Source organism: Phyllostomus discolor, chromosome 6 (genome assembly GCF_004126475.2).
Source record: "Phyllostomus discolor isolate MPI-MPIP mPhyDis1 chromosome 6, mPhyDis1.pri.v3, whole genome shotgun sequence".
In the NCBI taxonomy this organism is placed as follows: Eukaryota; Metazoa; Chordata; class Mammalia; order Chiroptera; family Phyllostomidae; genus Phyllostomus; species Phyllostomus discolor.
In genome coordinates, this window is record NC_040908.2 from 145,559,276 (window position 1) to 145,570,815 (window position 11,540).

General features: G+C 57.7%; 1 protein-coding gene across 4 annotated transcripts in view; it reads right to left on the bottom strand.

Moving 5' to 3' along the window:
- The window catches only part of WT1 (WT1 transcription factor), a 48,257-nt gene extending 38,356 nt beyond the window's left edge, over positions 1–9,901 (bottom strand). For 2 of the 4 annotated variants that reach the window (XM_036029193.1, XM_036029194.1), the window contains exons 1-3: positions 9,353–9,901; positions 3,667–3,789; positions 3,102–3,204 (exon numbers count right to left, since the gene is read on the bottom strand). In XM_036029193.1, the coding sequence (XP_035885086.1) occupies positions 3,102–3,204; positions 3,667–3,789; positions 9,353–9,797 (671 nt within the window). In that variant the 5' untranslated portion in view covers positions 9,798–9,901. Of the gene's footprint in view, positions 1–2,142; positions 2,410–3,101; positions 3,205–3,666; positions 3,790–9,352 lie in introns of those variants that run through there. The other 2 variants (XM_036029196.1, XM_036029195.1) reach the window with 1 other exon arrangement.
- Positions 9,902–11,540: the final 1,639 nt, after the last annotated feature.

Genomic DNA, 11,540 nt, shown 5'->3' on the forward strand with positions numbered 1-11,540 from the left:
ATAGGTGGATGGAAGGGGGTTACTGCGAATACCGTGGAACACCTGTCTGCACAGCTATGTAAACAGTGCACATGGATCACATGTCCTTCGGCTTGAAGCACCTGATCTTTGTTTGCAAGGGGATTTGAAATCTTGCGACGTTAGGGTGAGTGGAGCTCCAAAGACTCCAATAGCACAAACTTCAAGGGAACAAACTCTATTCCTACTCGGGTCACAGACTCCATTTTAGGAGATGTCACTGCTTAGGAAATGTTCTGTAACAGGAGAAAATGGTGTTTTCTGACATTCATGAAAACGAGAGGCAAAAAGTTATAATTATGTATTAGGTTGGCCAAAAAGTTCCTTTGGCTTTTTCAATACAATGGTTCTAGTTGTCTTTAACTTCATTTGAAACAATTTTGTTAGATTGTATTGTGGCAGCTGTCATATCAGCGCGCCTATTTTAAAAACTTATCAAAATCAGTGAATCTTTGTGTAGCTATTATAATATTGAAGTTGGAAGAAAATACACAACACTTATGCTCTGTTATTTCAAGAAAGGTAAAAATGGAACTGAAACGCAAAAAAAGACTTGTGCAGCGTTTGGAGAACGCGCTGACTGATGAAAGGTGTCAAAAGTGGTTTGTGAACTTTCGTGCTGGAGATTTCTCGCTGGTCGATGCTCCATGGTCGAGCAGACCAGTTGAAGTTGATAGTGATCAAATCAAGACATTAACTGAAAACAATCAACACTATACCACGTAGGAGATAGCCCACATACTCGGCATATTCAAATCAATAAAGTTATTGGTGAAAATGAAAAATGTGTCTTTTATTTTACAGAAAAAAACATTCGGATTTTTGGCCAACTCAATAGAAAGAAAAAATGGATAAGCAGATACTTTCAAAAGATGAACCTGACAAAATTGCTTTCTACAGTGGCTAATTAGAAACTGGACTAAAAAACTGTGAAAATTGTATGTATAAAATGCAATTCAAGTGACTTTTCCTATTTCTATAGTAATCTCAGCCCTCAATCAAAATCCACCCCAGACACTCAGTGTGGAGAATCACCATTAAATCAGTAATTGTGATCACTTTATCCTTGACTCCACTTTTTGGGGGGAAGGGGGATGGCTCAGTCCCTCTGATGGGCCCTCTGTGTCCCACAGGGTGGGTTTATGCTTCAGAGAAAGGAGAGTGAGAAATGTGTGTAGCTGCGTGACACTACTGACCCAGACTCCAGTGGCCTCTCAGTCCCCAAGGCCCAGACAGCACCCACTCAGGCATCGGGTCTTCTCTACCTGGGGTGGGGCACCAAGCCGGGGCTGAGGAGGGAGGAGCAGGCCAAGGCCATCCCATGGTGAGCCATTTCAACTGCACTCCCCATGGCTACTGGAGTAAGAGCAAAGCCACTCTGGCAAGGCGCAGAAGCAGCTCTTCAAGAAGGGGAACAGCACCTCTGACCAGTTTTGCTAACTGATCAGCACAGACAGTGATGGTTGGGGATTCTGCATCCATTCCGTTGCCCTGACCCACAGAGGGGAGGTGCAGAGAGCGCAATGGCAGGCTTGGGGCAAAGCCCTGGGCCTGCGGTGAAGAACTGAACTGGATCTGAGCTAGGAAGGAAGAGAAGGAGGGTGAGTTGTGGCCTCTTCCTCTCCATCTGTGCAGCTGCCTGCATTTCTTTGCCCCCTGTCTCTTTCCTGAGCCCTAAGTCAAAATCCACCTCTAATTCCTAAGGCAAAATCCCTCTTTCTCTGAAAGAAAAGAAAAGAAAAAAGAAAAGGAAGGAAGGAAGGGAGGGAGGAACGAAGGAAGAGTAAAAGAAAAGGAAAGGAAATAGGAAAGGGGGGGAACGTGATCTCAAATCCAAGATCCGATTAGATACGCTGGATTTTCAGATCAAAATAAAAGGTTTTCAAAGCCCGCGCAGCTCAGGCACACAAAAGTGGGGAAAACTCGGCCCGTACTTCCAAGGAGCAGGAGAATCAGACCAGTCCTAGGCTGTTTCATAAGCGGGCCAGGACTTGGGGACGCGCCACCTCGGGCTCTGCAGCGCGGACGCCTGCCCCTCCTCCACCTGTGGGACTGATGGTCCCCCGGGCGCGGCCATTCCCCCCACCCAGTCTCCCAGGGCAGGCGCTTTCCTTCCTTCATTACCTCACTACCTCCTTCCCTTGACGTCAGCCCCGGGTCCTGGAGCGCAGGGGAGGGAGGATGGAGAGGAGTTTGGGGGCAGTCGGTATCAGGATCGCCGCAGCGCCGGGGTGAGGGGTAGGGATGGTACATGAGGTAATGCGCGCCCAATCCCCGGCCTCTGAGGCCCCCAGCTGCCACCTCCCTCCCTCCTCCAGAGCTCCCCGCCAGGCGCGGGCCGGTGTGTGCACCAGTTACTAGGCAACCCTATCGGAGACGCGGGATGCCGGCCAAGTTCACCCAAAGTTGAAGAATAAATTTGAGGGAGAGTAGGTGGAGGGCGGAGCCAGAGCCGAGGGAAGGCACGAGGGACAGGAAAAAAGCTTCGAAGGAAAAGAAGCTGCCTTCCGCCTGCCGAGAACAGGAGAGGGGTAGGCGCAGGACCGCAGGCACCGGAACGCATCCCACACGCGGCCGCGCGTTCCGCCGCAGCGCGGAGCCAGGGCGGCGAACCGGCGCCCACAGGGCACAGGCAGCCCCGCGGTTGCCGTGGGGAAAAGCTGTTGCGCGAGGGTGCGCGCCCTCGAAGTGGTCGCAGAGAGGTCTGGCCGGTACGCCAGCGGCCGGAAAGGGATTTGGAGAGTGAGAACCGCGTGGCAGTGGACTCCGTGTTTAATCTTTGGTCCTGGGGATGCTAAAATCCTCCCAGTAAAGACCCCTTTTAAAAAGTAAATTTTCAAAGCAGCTTTCTTTCTTGTTCGGTTCCAAACAGTAACCGCGCTCGTTTATATTCAAAATAAGAATCAGGAAACAAGGAAATCTATTCCTGTCAATCAGAGCATGGAGGGCTGCTTTAATTTGCTCTAAGCAGCCGGCTGGGCTAAAAGCGTCCTTCGCCGCCCGCACCCTACACGCCCTGCATCGGACGTTCCCGTGCCCTCCGGCTTCCAGGGACCCAGACACCGAGCCCGGTGCCTTCCTACCTGCTGTAGGGCGTCCTCAGCAGCAGGGCCTGGCTGCCGGTGCAGCTGTCGGTGGGGGTGTGGCAGCCATAGACGGGGGGCGGCACGGAGTACTGCTGCTCACCTGCAGAGAGCCGGGGAGAGCGGAGTGAGCGTGCCCCGAAGGCTCCGGGGTGCGCGGCGGCGGGCAGGGACCGGGACAGAGCATCCTGAGCCGGGTTCCAAGGCTAAGGTGGGGGTAATGGGGCCTGGATGTCTGGCGTGCAGAGAGGGGGAGTCCAGATCGGAATGAGCTAAGCTTTCCACTGTACATTCTCTTAGAAGTCACTGCCTAACACACCGAAAAGGCCCTGGGGACATTCTTAGACTTGGTTGAGTGGAGCAGTGACTAACATACTCTGGGGGAAGGGAGCAATAGATCTTTTACATTGAGAGATTGGGCTAATTATTTCTAAAGATCCCTTTACACGTTCTCTTCTCCCCTCCCCAACTTGCTGTAGGTTGGAAATTCACCGGGGTGGGGGGGGGGGGCGGAGGACGACGCAGAAGCAGGAAGGAGGACCCCACAGCACTCCCGCCCGCTTACCCAGCGAGCCCTGCTGGCCCATGGGGTCCTCGTGCTTGAAGGAGTGGTTGGGGAACTGCGCCGCGTGGTGCGAGGGCGTGTGGCCGTAGCTGGGCGTTCCGTCGAAGGTGACCGTGCTGTAACCTGCGGGCCGGCAGAGGGAAGAACAGCGTCAAGCGGGAGGCGTGAACCAGGCCCGGTGCAGAGGGGCTCCCGGACGCGCATTCGGATCCGGAGCGGAGGGTCATGCCCACCCGCCGGCCTCTAGGGCTGTGGGCGGGAAGACGGGCCCAAGCCCCGAGGTATGGCCCCAGGACCAGCTCCCGGCCCTACGTTAGGTGACACCCGGACCTCCCCGCGGTTTCCTAGTTTGCTTACGCCCTTGCCTTCCACCTGGACCGAACCCCTGGCGAGTAAGTATGAAAACCGCCCACCACTCGGCGGAGAAAGTCGTTCTCCGTCCCCCCGCCCCCGAACCAGACACCGCGGCTCTCGCGCAGGGGCAGCGCCGGCGAGAGAAATGAATCTGCTCGGCTGACCCCGCGCTGACTCGGAGCGGTAAATCAGGGGCTCGAGCACCAACTTTCATTAATTACTCGGAGCCAGTTGAGCGGCATGGGCTTTAAATGGGGAGAGTAATGACCGAGTAATGTTATCTGAGGCTGGGCGACCCGACGCCATGACACCCCGGGCCCTCGGGACAGCCAGGGAGGGGGAAAGAAGGGGTCCTTCCCGTGGGCACACCAGCCTTGACCCTGCGTCCTCCCCTGCCCCCCCTGCAAGGACCCATCGCACCCAGTGGGTCCGACTCTGACCACAACTGCGGGGACAAGCTTCCTCGAGCCCCAGGCCTCAACACTGGACCTCAACCTCACAGCGGTGCAGGGCTCCTCTGCCTCAGTTTCCCTCTCAAGAAATCGAAGGCAGTGCCGCTTGTGTTCTTCCTCAACTCTCCGAAGGTAACAAAAAAAGTAATGTGGTGTCAGCTGAAAAATGTAGTCTCCTTCTATGATTACTGTCATTAAATTCCTTTAAACATACGTCCCTCCAGCTTCTAGAAAAAAGGTTGCAGCCTCTGGGGAAGAAGGATCCTAGGGCTAGGAGAAGGGTGGGTCCTGGGCCCCTGAACTCAGTGGCTGGGGGCCCCTCCTATCAGGAGTCTCTGGCCTGAGGTCCAGGCCACGTGATAAATGCGATTGGTGGAGACCCTCACCACGGCTCCCTGTAGGACCACCGGGCTGGTCCCAGTCCCCCACCCCCCACCCCAGCCCCTGCACTGGGTCACCAGACCCCACCGAACTCTTGGGACTGGGGTCCAGCAGGCCTCATCCCCCAGGTATGGTCCCTCTGCAACAAGTGCCCCAGAAGACTTAAGCTGGACAGAGAAAGGAGGGCATTCCACTATCTTTGAAACAGAACCCCCCAAAACGGACACAAAGCTTCCACGGGGCCCACTCGGGGAATGTGGTTTGTCAGAGCGGGAGGAAGGATGGAGAAAGGTCTGAATTACCGGATTGTACCGAGCAACCCAAGTGTCAGGCACCGACTGGCGCCACAGGACGACGATTTAGGAAGCCACCAGCTTCTATACTTTGCATGACCCGGAGGCCTCCGTTTCTCGCCTGCTAAGTGGGCAGAGATAACCCCGGCCCCGCTGGCTGTCAGGCGTGGGTGAGCGCGCTGGGGCTTCCAGGCACTTCCTTTGGGGAGCGGAGGCCAGGCTCTGTAAGAGGCCTATCGATCAGCTTACAAACGAAATTTGACTCCTGGCACCCAGTTTTGCAGAGCAAAGGCCGAATTTTGAAAGAATTTTTTTTTAAATGAAAAAGAAGAAACGGAAGCGACAAAGAAATTGCCTCTTGACGAACCCTTCTCCATTCCTGAGCCGTAGAGTAACAGTGGCCCCGGGCACTGTGCTGTCCTCCGAGGCAGGCCCCGCGATCGCGGGATAGCAGCAAAGCCTTGGGTGCCGGCTGCAGCGCGGTCCTCTCGCCGGGCGAGGCTCCCCAGGGCCCCTCCCAGACCCGACACGCACAACGGGGTAGACAGGGGCCGGCCTCCTACCCTCTCCTTTAGGTTCCCGGGAGAGGCTGTGTTTCGTGAACCCTCGGGCCAAGGAGGGAGGGCTCTTTTAATTAGAAGCTTATCTGACGCGGGACTGATTAGAGGGCGCTGTCCTGAGGCTTCGCGCTAGGCCTGTGGCGCAGAGCGCGGGGGCAGGGGCCGGGGGAGGGGGCAGCTGCGGGCAGAAAGGGGCAGCGTGTTCAAAGGCGCCTTGTACAGGCCTTAGAGGAAGAGGCTCCAGCATCCAAGGTAGTGCCTTTCCCACGGTTAGTCTCAGCCGGGGAGGGCGTGCAACCTTGACCGCGCCGAGAGGCAAGACGCTCTGCGCCTCCCTCCCCCGCCCGCCGCAGTGAGGAGCCCAGGAGCCACCGGACCCGGCCAGCGTCCCCACTCCCACCCCGCCCAGGAGCTAGGGGGTGCAGTGGACAGCAGGCTCAGTCAGGAAGGTAGTTGGGTCAGAAAGCTGATATTGATGATTCCGCAGCTACTGAAGGATACGGGGAAAATCTGTCCCACAACGAAGCACCCTTTCCAATGCGACCCAAGGAGGTCGCCCTTGGCCCTTGGGGCAAGCTGGTCTCCCCAGTGACCTCAGGGTGGCTGGTGATGCCAAGGCCTCCTCTTGCGTTCTGGTTCGGTGCTCCCGTGGGGCTTGAGGAACCTGCCTGAGTGACAAGCAACTTTCCCTTCCCCAAATGCCAGCACGTAATCTGGGGCTACCCAAGTCTTCACCCCACTTCTGCCTTGGCAACCCCTCACACACCGACTGCAGTGGGTTTGGCGTCCATCCAGTGGGACGGAGGAACCCATGTCAACAGTGGGCCCAGATCTCTGGGAAAATGGGTAGAAACAGCCCTCAATGGTCTGTCTGGGTTTGAGTGCCAGCTCTGCCACAAGCTGAAATGTCTTGCACACACCTAACCAGTTAGAACTTAAATTTCCTGATCCAAGAACAAGGGGCTTCTCCAACGTCAGGCTATGAGCTTCAGGTACAGGTCGAGGCACATGGTTTGGATATTCAGTCCTCCATGTCTGGCATGAGTAGGTGTTCCGTAATGTTTGCAGAACTCGTGTTTAGAAGCGAGGTTAAGACATCAGCTATAAATGTTTTCAAGAAATAGGAAAAACATATTCAAGGAATAAGAAAAAGCGGGGGTGGGTGGTGAGAGGGTGCCAGAAATCGTCCTCTCTTGGCTATGGCCGGGCTGCTCTGTTTGGGGATGAGGATCTGGGTCTTGATGCCTGTCCACGGGAGTCTGGCCTGGGGCTGCTGGTGTCCATTCCCACACTTTGGGAAAGGAATTGATGCCCTGGCTTCCCTCAGCCCAAGCTTCCCACCAGTCCCCCTACATTCCTGGAAGAGCCACAGAAACCCTGGAAGTCAAGAGAATAAATCTGGAATCTCCAGGCTTCAGGGCCAACACCCGGGCTGAAGCTGGAACAGTTTCTGACATCCCACCCCAGCTCCCAGCTGCCAAGTGAGTCCCAAGAGCTGAGCCAGTGACCCATCTCTGTTTTCACTGCAAGAGAAAAGTAAGCCCACAGACAGAGTCGGGCTTACAGGCTGTGCTCCCTCCGCCCTGAGGCCAGCCCTCCACTGGGCTTCTCCTCAGGGTGGGGAGAAGGGAACTTCTTCACCTTTTAGTCCTGGTGTCCAGCTCCCAAACCTTTTTCCCCTTGGCAGCCGGCCTATCTACTACATTAGTGCCCACTGGCTAGGAAGCCAACAGTTGGCCTCCTCATCCCGCTGGCTTAATGGGATCTCAGGCGACAGACCTGCCCTGGACGGCTGGATGTGGGGCCCAAACAAAGCAACCGAGCCCAGGTTCCAAAAATGTTCACAGTACCTAGATGGGCTCAAATGATAATGACACAATAGTATTTTGCTGTCAGGAGACTTAAATCAATGGTTTCTCAGGCCTTTCCACACAGCACACAGCTACATGGAAACTCACATCACACACCTGCCTGCCATTGGTGGCCAGACCAGCTCAAGGCACAGTTAGGTGGAGGCTCTACCTTCGGTATTTAGAACCTGAAGCGAGAGAAAGTCAGCCTTCTGCACAGATCATCACACCCAACCCACTACCCAGGGTGTCCATCTCAGCCCCCCTCTTAGGGATTGGGAAGCTGACACCTGGGGATTTGCCAAAAGTACACCAGCCTGCTAATCAGAAGTGGCACGATAGGAAAACACGAGCCTCTAAGAGGGACTGAGCTGTTCCAACACCCTTCGAAAGAGCTACAGTAGAGGGACCTGTGGGTCCAGTCGGCTTAACTGTCCTCCAAGGGCCAGGGAGCCCAGATTCCCAGGACGAGGAGAAGAGGGCAGTTTCGCTTTCGCCAGGGCTTCTTGCGGGCCAGAGGCTCCCCGCTGGGCTCGGGTAGGGGCGGACCACCTGGAGGGAGCGTTCAGACGCTGAGCGCGACCTCGGAAGAACAGAGCCCTTCTTCCGTGTCTGGGGAGTCCCAGCGCCCCCTGCAAACAGCACACACTCTGCTTCCACCACCCCACGCATTCCAGAAACGTCCCAGTCCCTAGGCCCGCGAGAAATGTTGCTCCAGGAAAGGCATCCTCCACTGCGTTTTAAAGTATTTCGTAAAATACTGAATCAACCCGGATTGGTTTGGGGTTCTCAAACAGCGGGGGACGCGGGGGAGGAGGGTGGACAATTAAAATAAATGTAGAAGCCAAACTACCGGGCACAATTGGTTCTGTTCTGGTTCCTGACTGAGAAAGACAAGTGCGGGTGCCAGCGCGGGGCGAGCAAACTAGAGCTGTGAACCTCGATGCACGACGACGGAAGCAAAATAAACCTGTCCTCCCTCTAACGCCCAAGTCTTGCAAAAAATCTCTCCGCAGCTGAGCCCCGCGTTCATCGAGGAGGCGCCTGAAGCCCAGGCCTTATTTCACTGACTACAGTAGGAGCCGGCCCCGCACAGCTTGGAGCCGGGTAGCTGGGTTTCTCATCCAGCCCTGAAGCCCGCGGGGCCGCCACCTGAGCCTAGGAGAGATCCGCTTCCACACCACCATACTAGGGAGCCACACGCTGACACGGCCGTAGTTTCAGGAAAGCCACTGATTCGTCGCTAGCCTGTTCACTGATTCATTGCCGTGCTCCACGACACCTATCGCGCGTCTAACGTGTGCCGACAGCGTAGTAAGGGCGAGCGCAGTTCCTGGACATTTGGGCTCTGCGGAGGCAGCACGGGCTGCTCATCTCGTGCTGGTCCCACTCTGAATCCACAGTCCGTCTAAAAAGTCCAATGCCAAGTGACAGTTTGGCGGTGTCTTGAATGACAAAACCTCTTCCGAGGCACAGCCAGACACTGCACAGATTCTCCCTTGCCACTCCCAAGGGCATTCGCGGTCCCGGAATCTCCAGGGTTCGGAGGGGCCCCCAGAAGACCTCCCGCCTCAAGCGAACAGCCCGGCTCCCAAGGATGTCAGGAGCCGGTGCCCAAGAGTCCCCCCTCTCCCTGGCCTCCGCTTCCCCAGCGGCTGCTTCCGCTACCCTCACAGTTCTCGGGGCGGCAGCCGTCAGGAGCTAGGGTCCGGGAGGGGTTGGACAGAGTGCGGGCGCGCTACGACGGCCCCCTCGCCACCACCCCGCGCGTAGGGGGCGCTCCCCGGCCGGCTTACCTTGGTTTCGAATAGCGGGCTGGCTTTCCAGGCAGCTGGGCAGGTAGGGCGCGTTGGGGAACATCCTGGCCTGGCCGGAGGACGTCTGGCTGGGGGGAGGAGGACCGAAGGGTCCGTAGCGACAGGCTCCAGCTGTGCCCGTGAACTGGCCGGAGAAGTGGACAGTGAAGGCGCTCAAGCACTGCTCTTCGTGCGGCTCCGCGCCGCCCCAGCTCGGCTCCTGTTTGATGAAGGAGTGAGGCGGCGGAGGCGGCGGGGGCGGCGGCGGAGCGGGCGGAGGGGCAGGACCGCCCAACGAACCGTATGCCGAGGCCCCCGGGGGCGCAAAGTCCAGCACTGGTGCCCACTGCGCGGCGCCGCTCACCGGCAGGGCGCAGCCCCCGCCGCCGCCCAGCGAGGGTACCGCTGGCAGCAGCGCGTTCAGGTCCCGCAAGTCGGAGCCCATTTGCTGCAGTTCGGCCCCGGACGTCCCCCGACTCCTCAGGTCTTGCCGACGCTCGGTGCTCGACTCCGCCACGCCTAACTTGGCCCAGATACCCCCGGGGCCCCGGATCCCGGACTGCTCAGGCTGCTGAAGATACCCAGGTCCAGAGCGGAGCGTGTGCGAAGACGCCGGCTCCAGGATACACGTGGAAGCCGGCTCTGGCGGCAGGAGGAAGTCCAGGATCGCGGTGAAGAGGCGGCGGGGCCCCGGTTCCTGAGCTGCAGGCCCGGCTCTGGGTGGGTGGATAGCTGAATGAGTGGGAGGGCGGACGGGAATGGGGGAGCGGACAGGCGGTCGGGTTTCGGAGAACACGCGGGTGTGGGCGCTGCCTTGAACTCCTTACCCAAGCTGCCTGGCTGCCCCCAGCTTCCCAAAGCTCAAATAAGAGGGGCCGGCGGCGTGGGAGGAGGAGGAGCCTGGAGTGTCGGCCGCTCCATTCACATCCCAGCCCAGTTGGGTCCAGGCGGTGCGCGCGACTCCTCGGGGGCGCCCTCGCAGCGAGGGTGAGGGGCGGGCCTGAGGGAGCGTCCCTTTCGGAGACACCCTCCTCTCCTACCTGCCACGCGCTCTCAGCTGGCCTGTGGGACACAACCCTCTCCCCCTCCCCTTTTCGGCCTTCGAGAGCGTGGGCGACTCGAGGCACTGGCGAGTCTCTCCAGGTGAGCAACGAATGTCCCCTCCGCAACTGTGGGTGACGCGGGTAGGGATGGGGTTGTTCATCCAAAAGGGCGGGTTGGAGGGAGGGGCAGGGGGCTCTACGAGGGCGGGAACTTCTGGAAAGCGCTGAGAACTTTCCCGGACTCCAAGGAGGCGGATTCGCTTGCCCGGCGCGCACTAGTCCGGGACTCGCTCTTAGAGCGGTCAGGCTGGAGTGGGTCATAATCTCGGGATCACTGGGAAGGGGCGTGGCCCCTTGCGGGTTCTGGAAGTCACACTCAAGGCAAATGTGGGTGACTTGGGGAGGTTGCTTTCAGTTGTGGTAAACGGGGCGGTTTTCGACCGTCTAGTAATTGGTTACTTGGGGAGGTTACCGCCTACCTAACACTGGTGTCAGCGGCATTTAACCTCCTTTTCCAGGGAGGAGTATCTAATTCTTGTACGGTGAAGCCGGGAAAATAGTGGCTAGTTTGGGAAAGAAGAAAACCCTTAAGGAAACGTTCACACAGCCTCCATATACTCCCGCCGCAGAATCTTGGCGCCCAGTTTGGGGTACGAAGCCCATGGGAGCGGGAGGGGCGGCTTGGTTTCCGGAGCCGCTCTCTAGGAGCTCTGCTTCCATCCCTGGTCGGGAATATCATTCTGAATTCGCAGTGACTGGTCAGGAAAGGCAAGCAACTTAGGCGGACCACGGAGGAGAGCCTCCGGAGGCCCACGTTCCAAGCCGGTGTTCGCACCGTGGGGAGCTCCGGGATCCTGGCATCTCCAAATCAAACTCCCCCCTCCACCTAATCACTCTCTGGGACCCCCTCACTACAGAGCAAGTGTTTGAGATTTTGTGCTGTTTTGTTTCCAAAAATAAGTCGGTATCTATGTGGGAACTGACTCTAAGCAACGAGAAGCGCCGGGAACCCTGGCTAGAGCGTGTTTCAGCGGCGCGTGGAAACGCCCAGGAGAGCCAGGGGGCAGCGGCGACGGCGCAGCCTGGGACGGCAGGAAGCGGCCGGTCGCCAGGTCTTTTACACCAGGCTGGTCGGGGATGGGGCC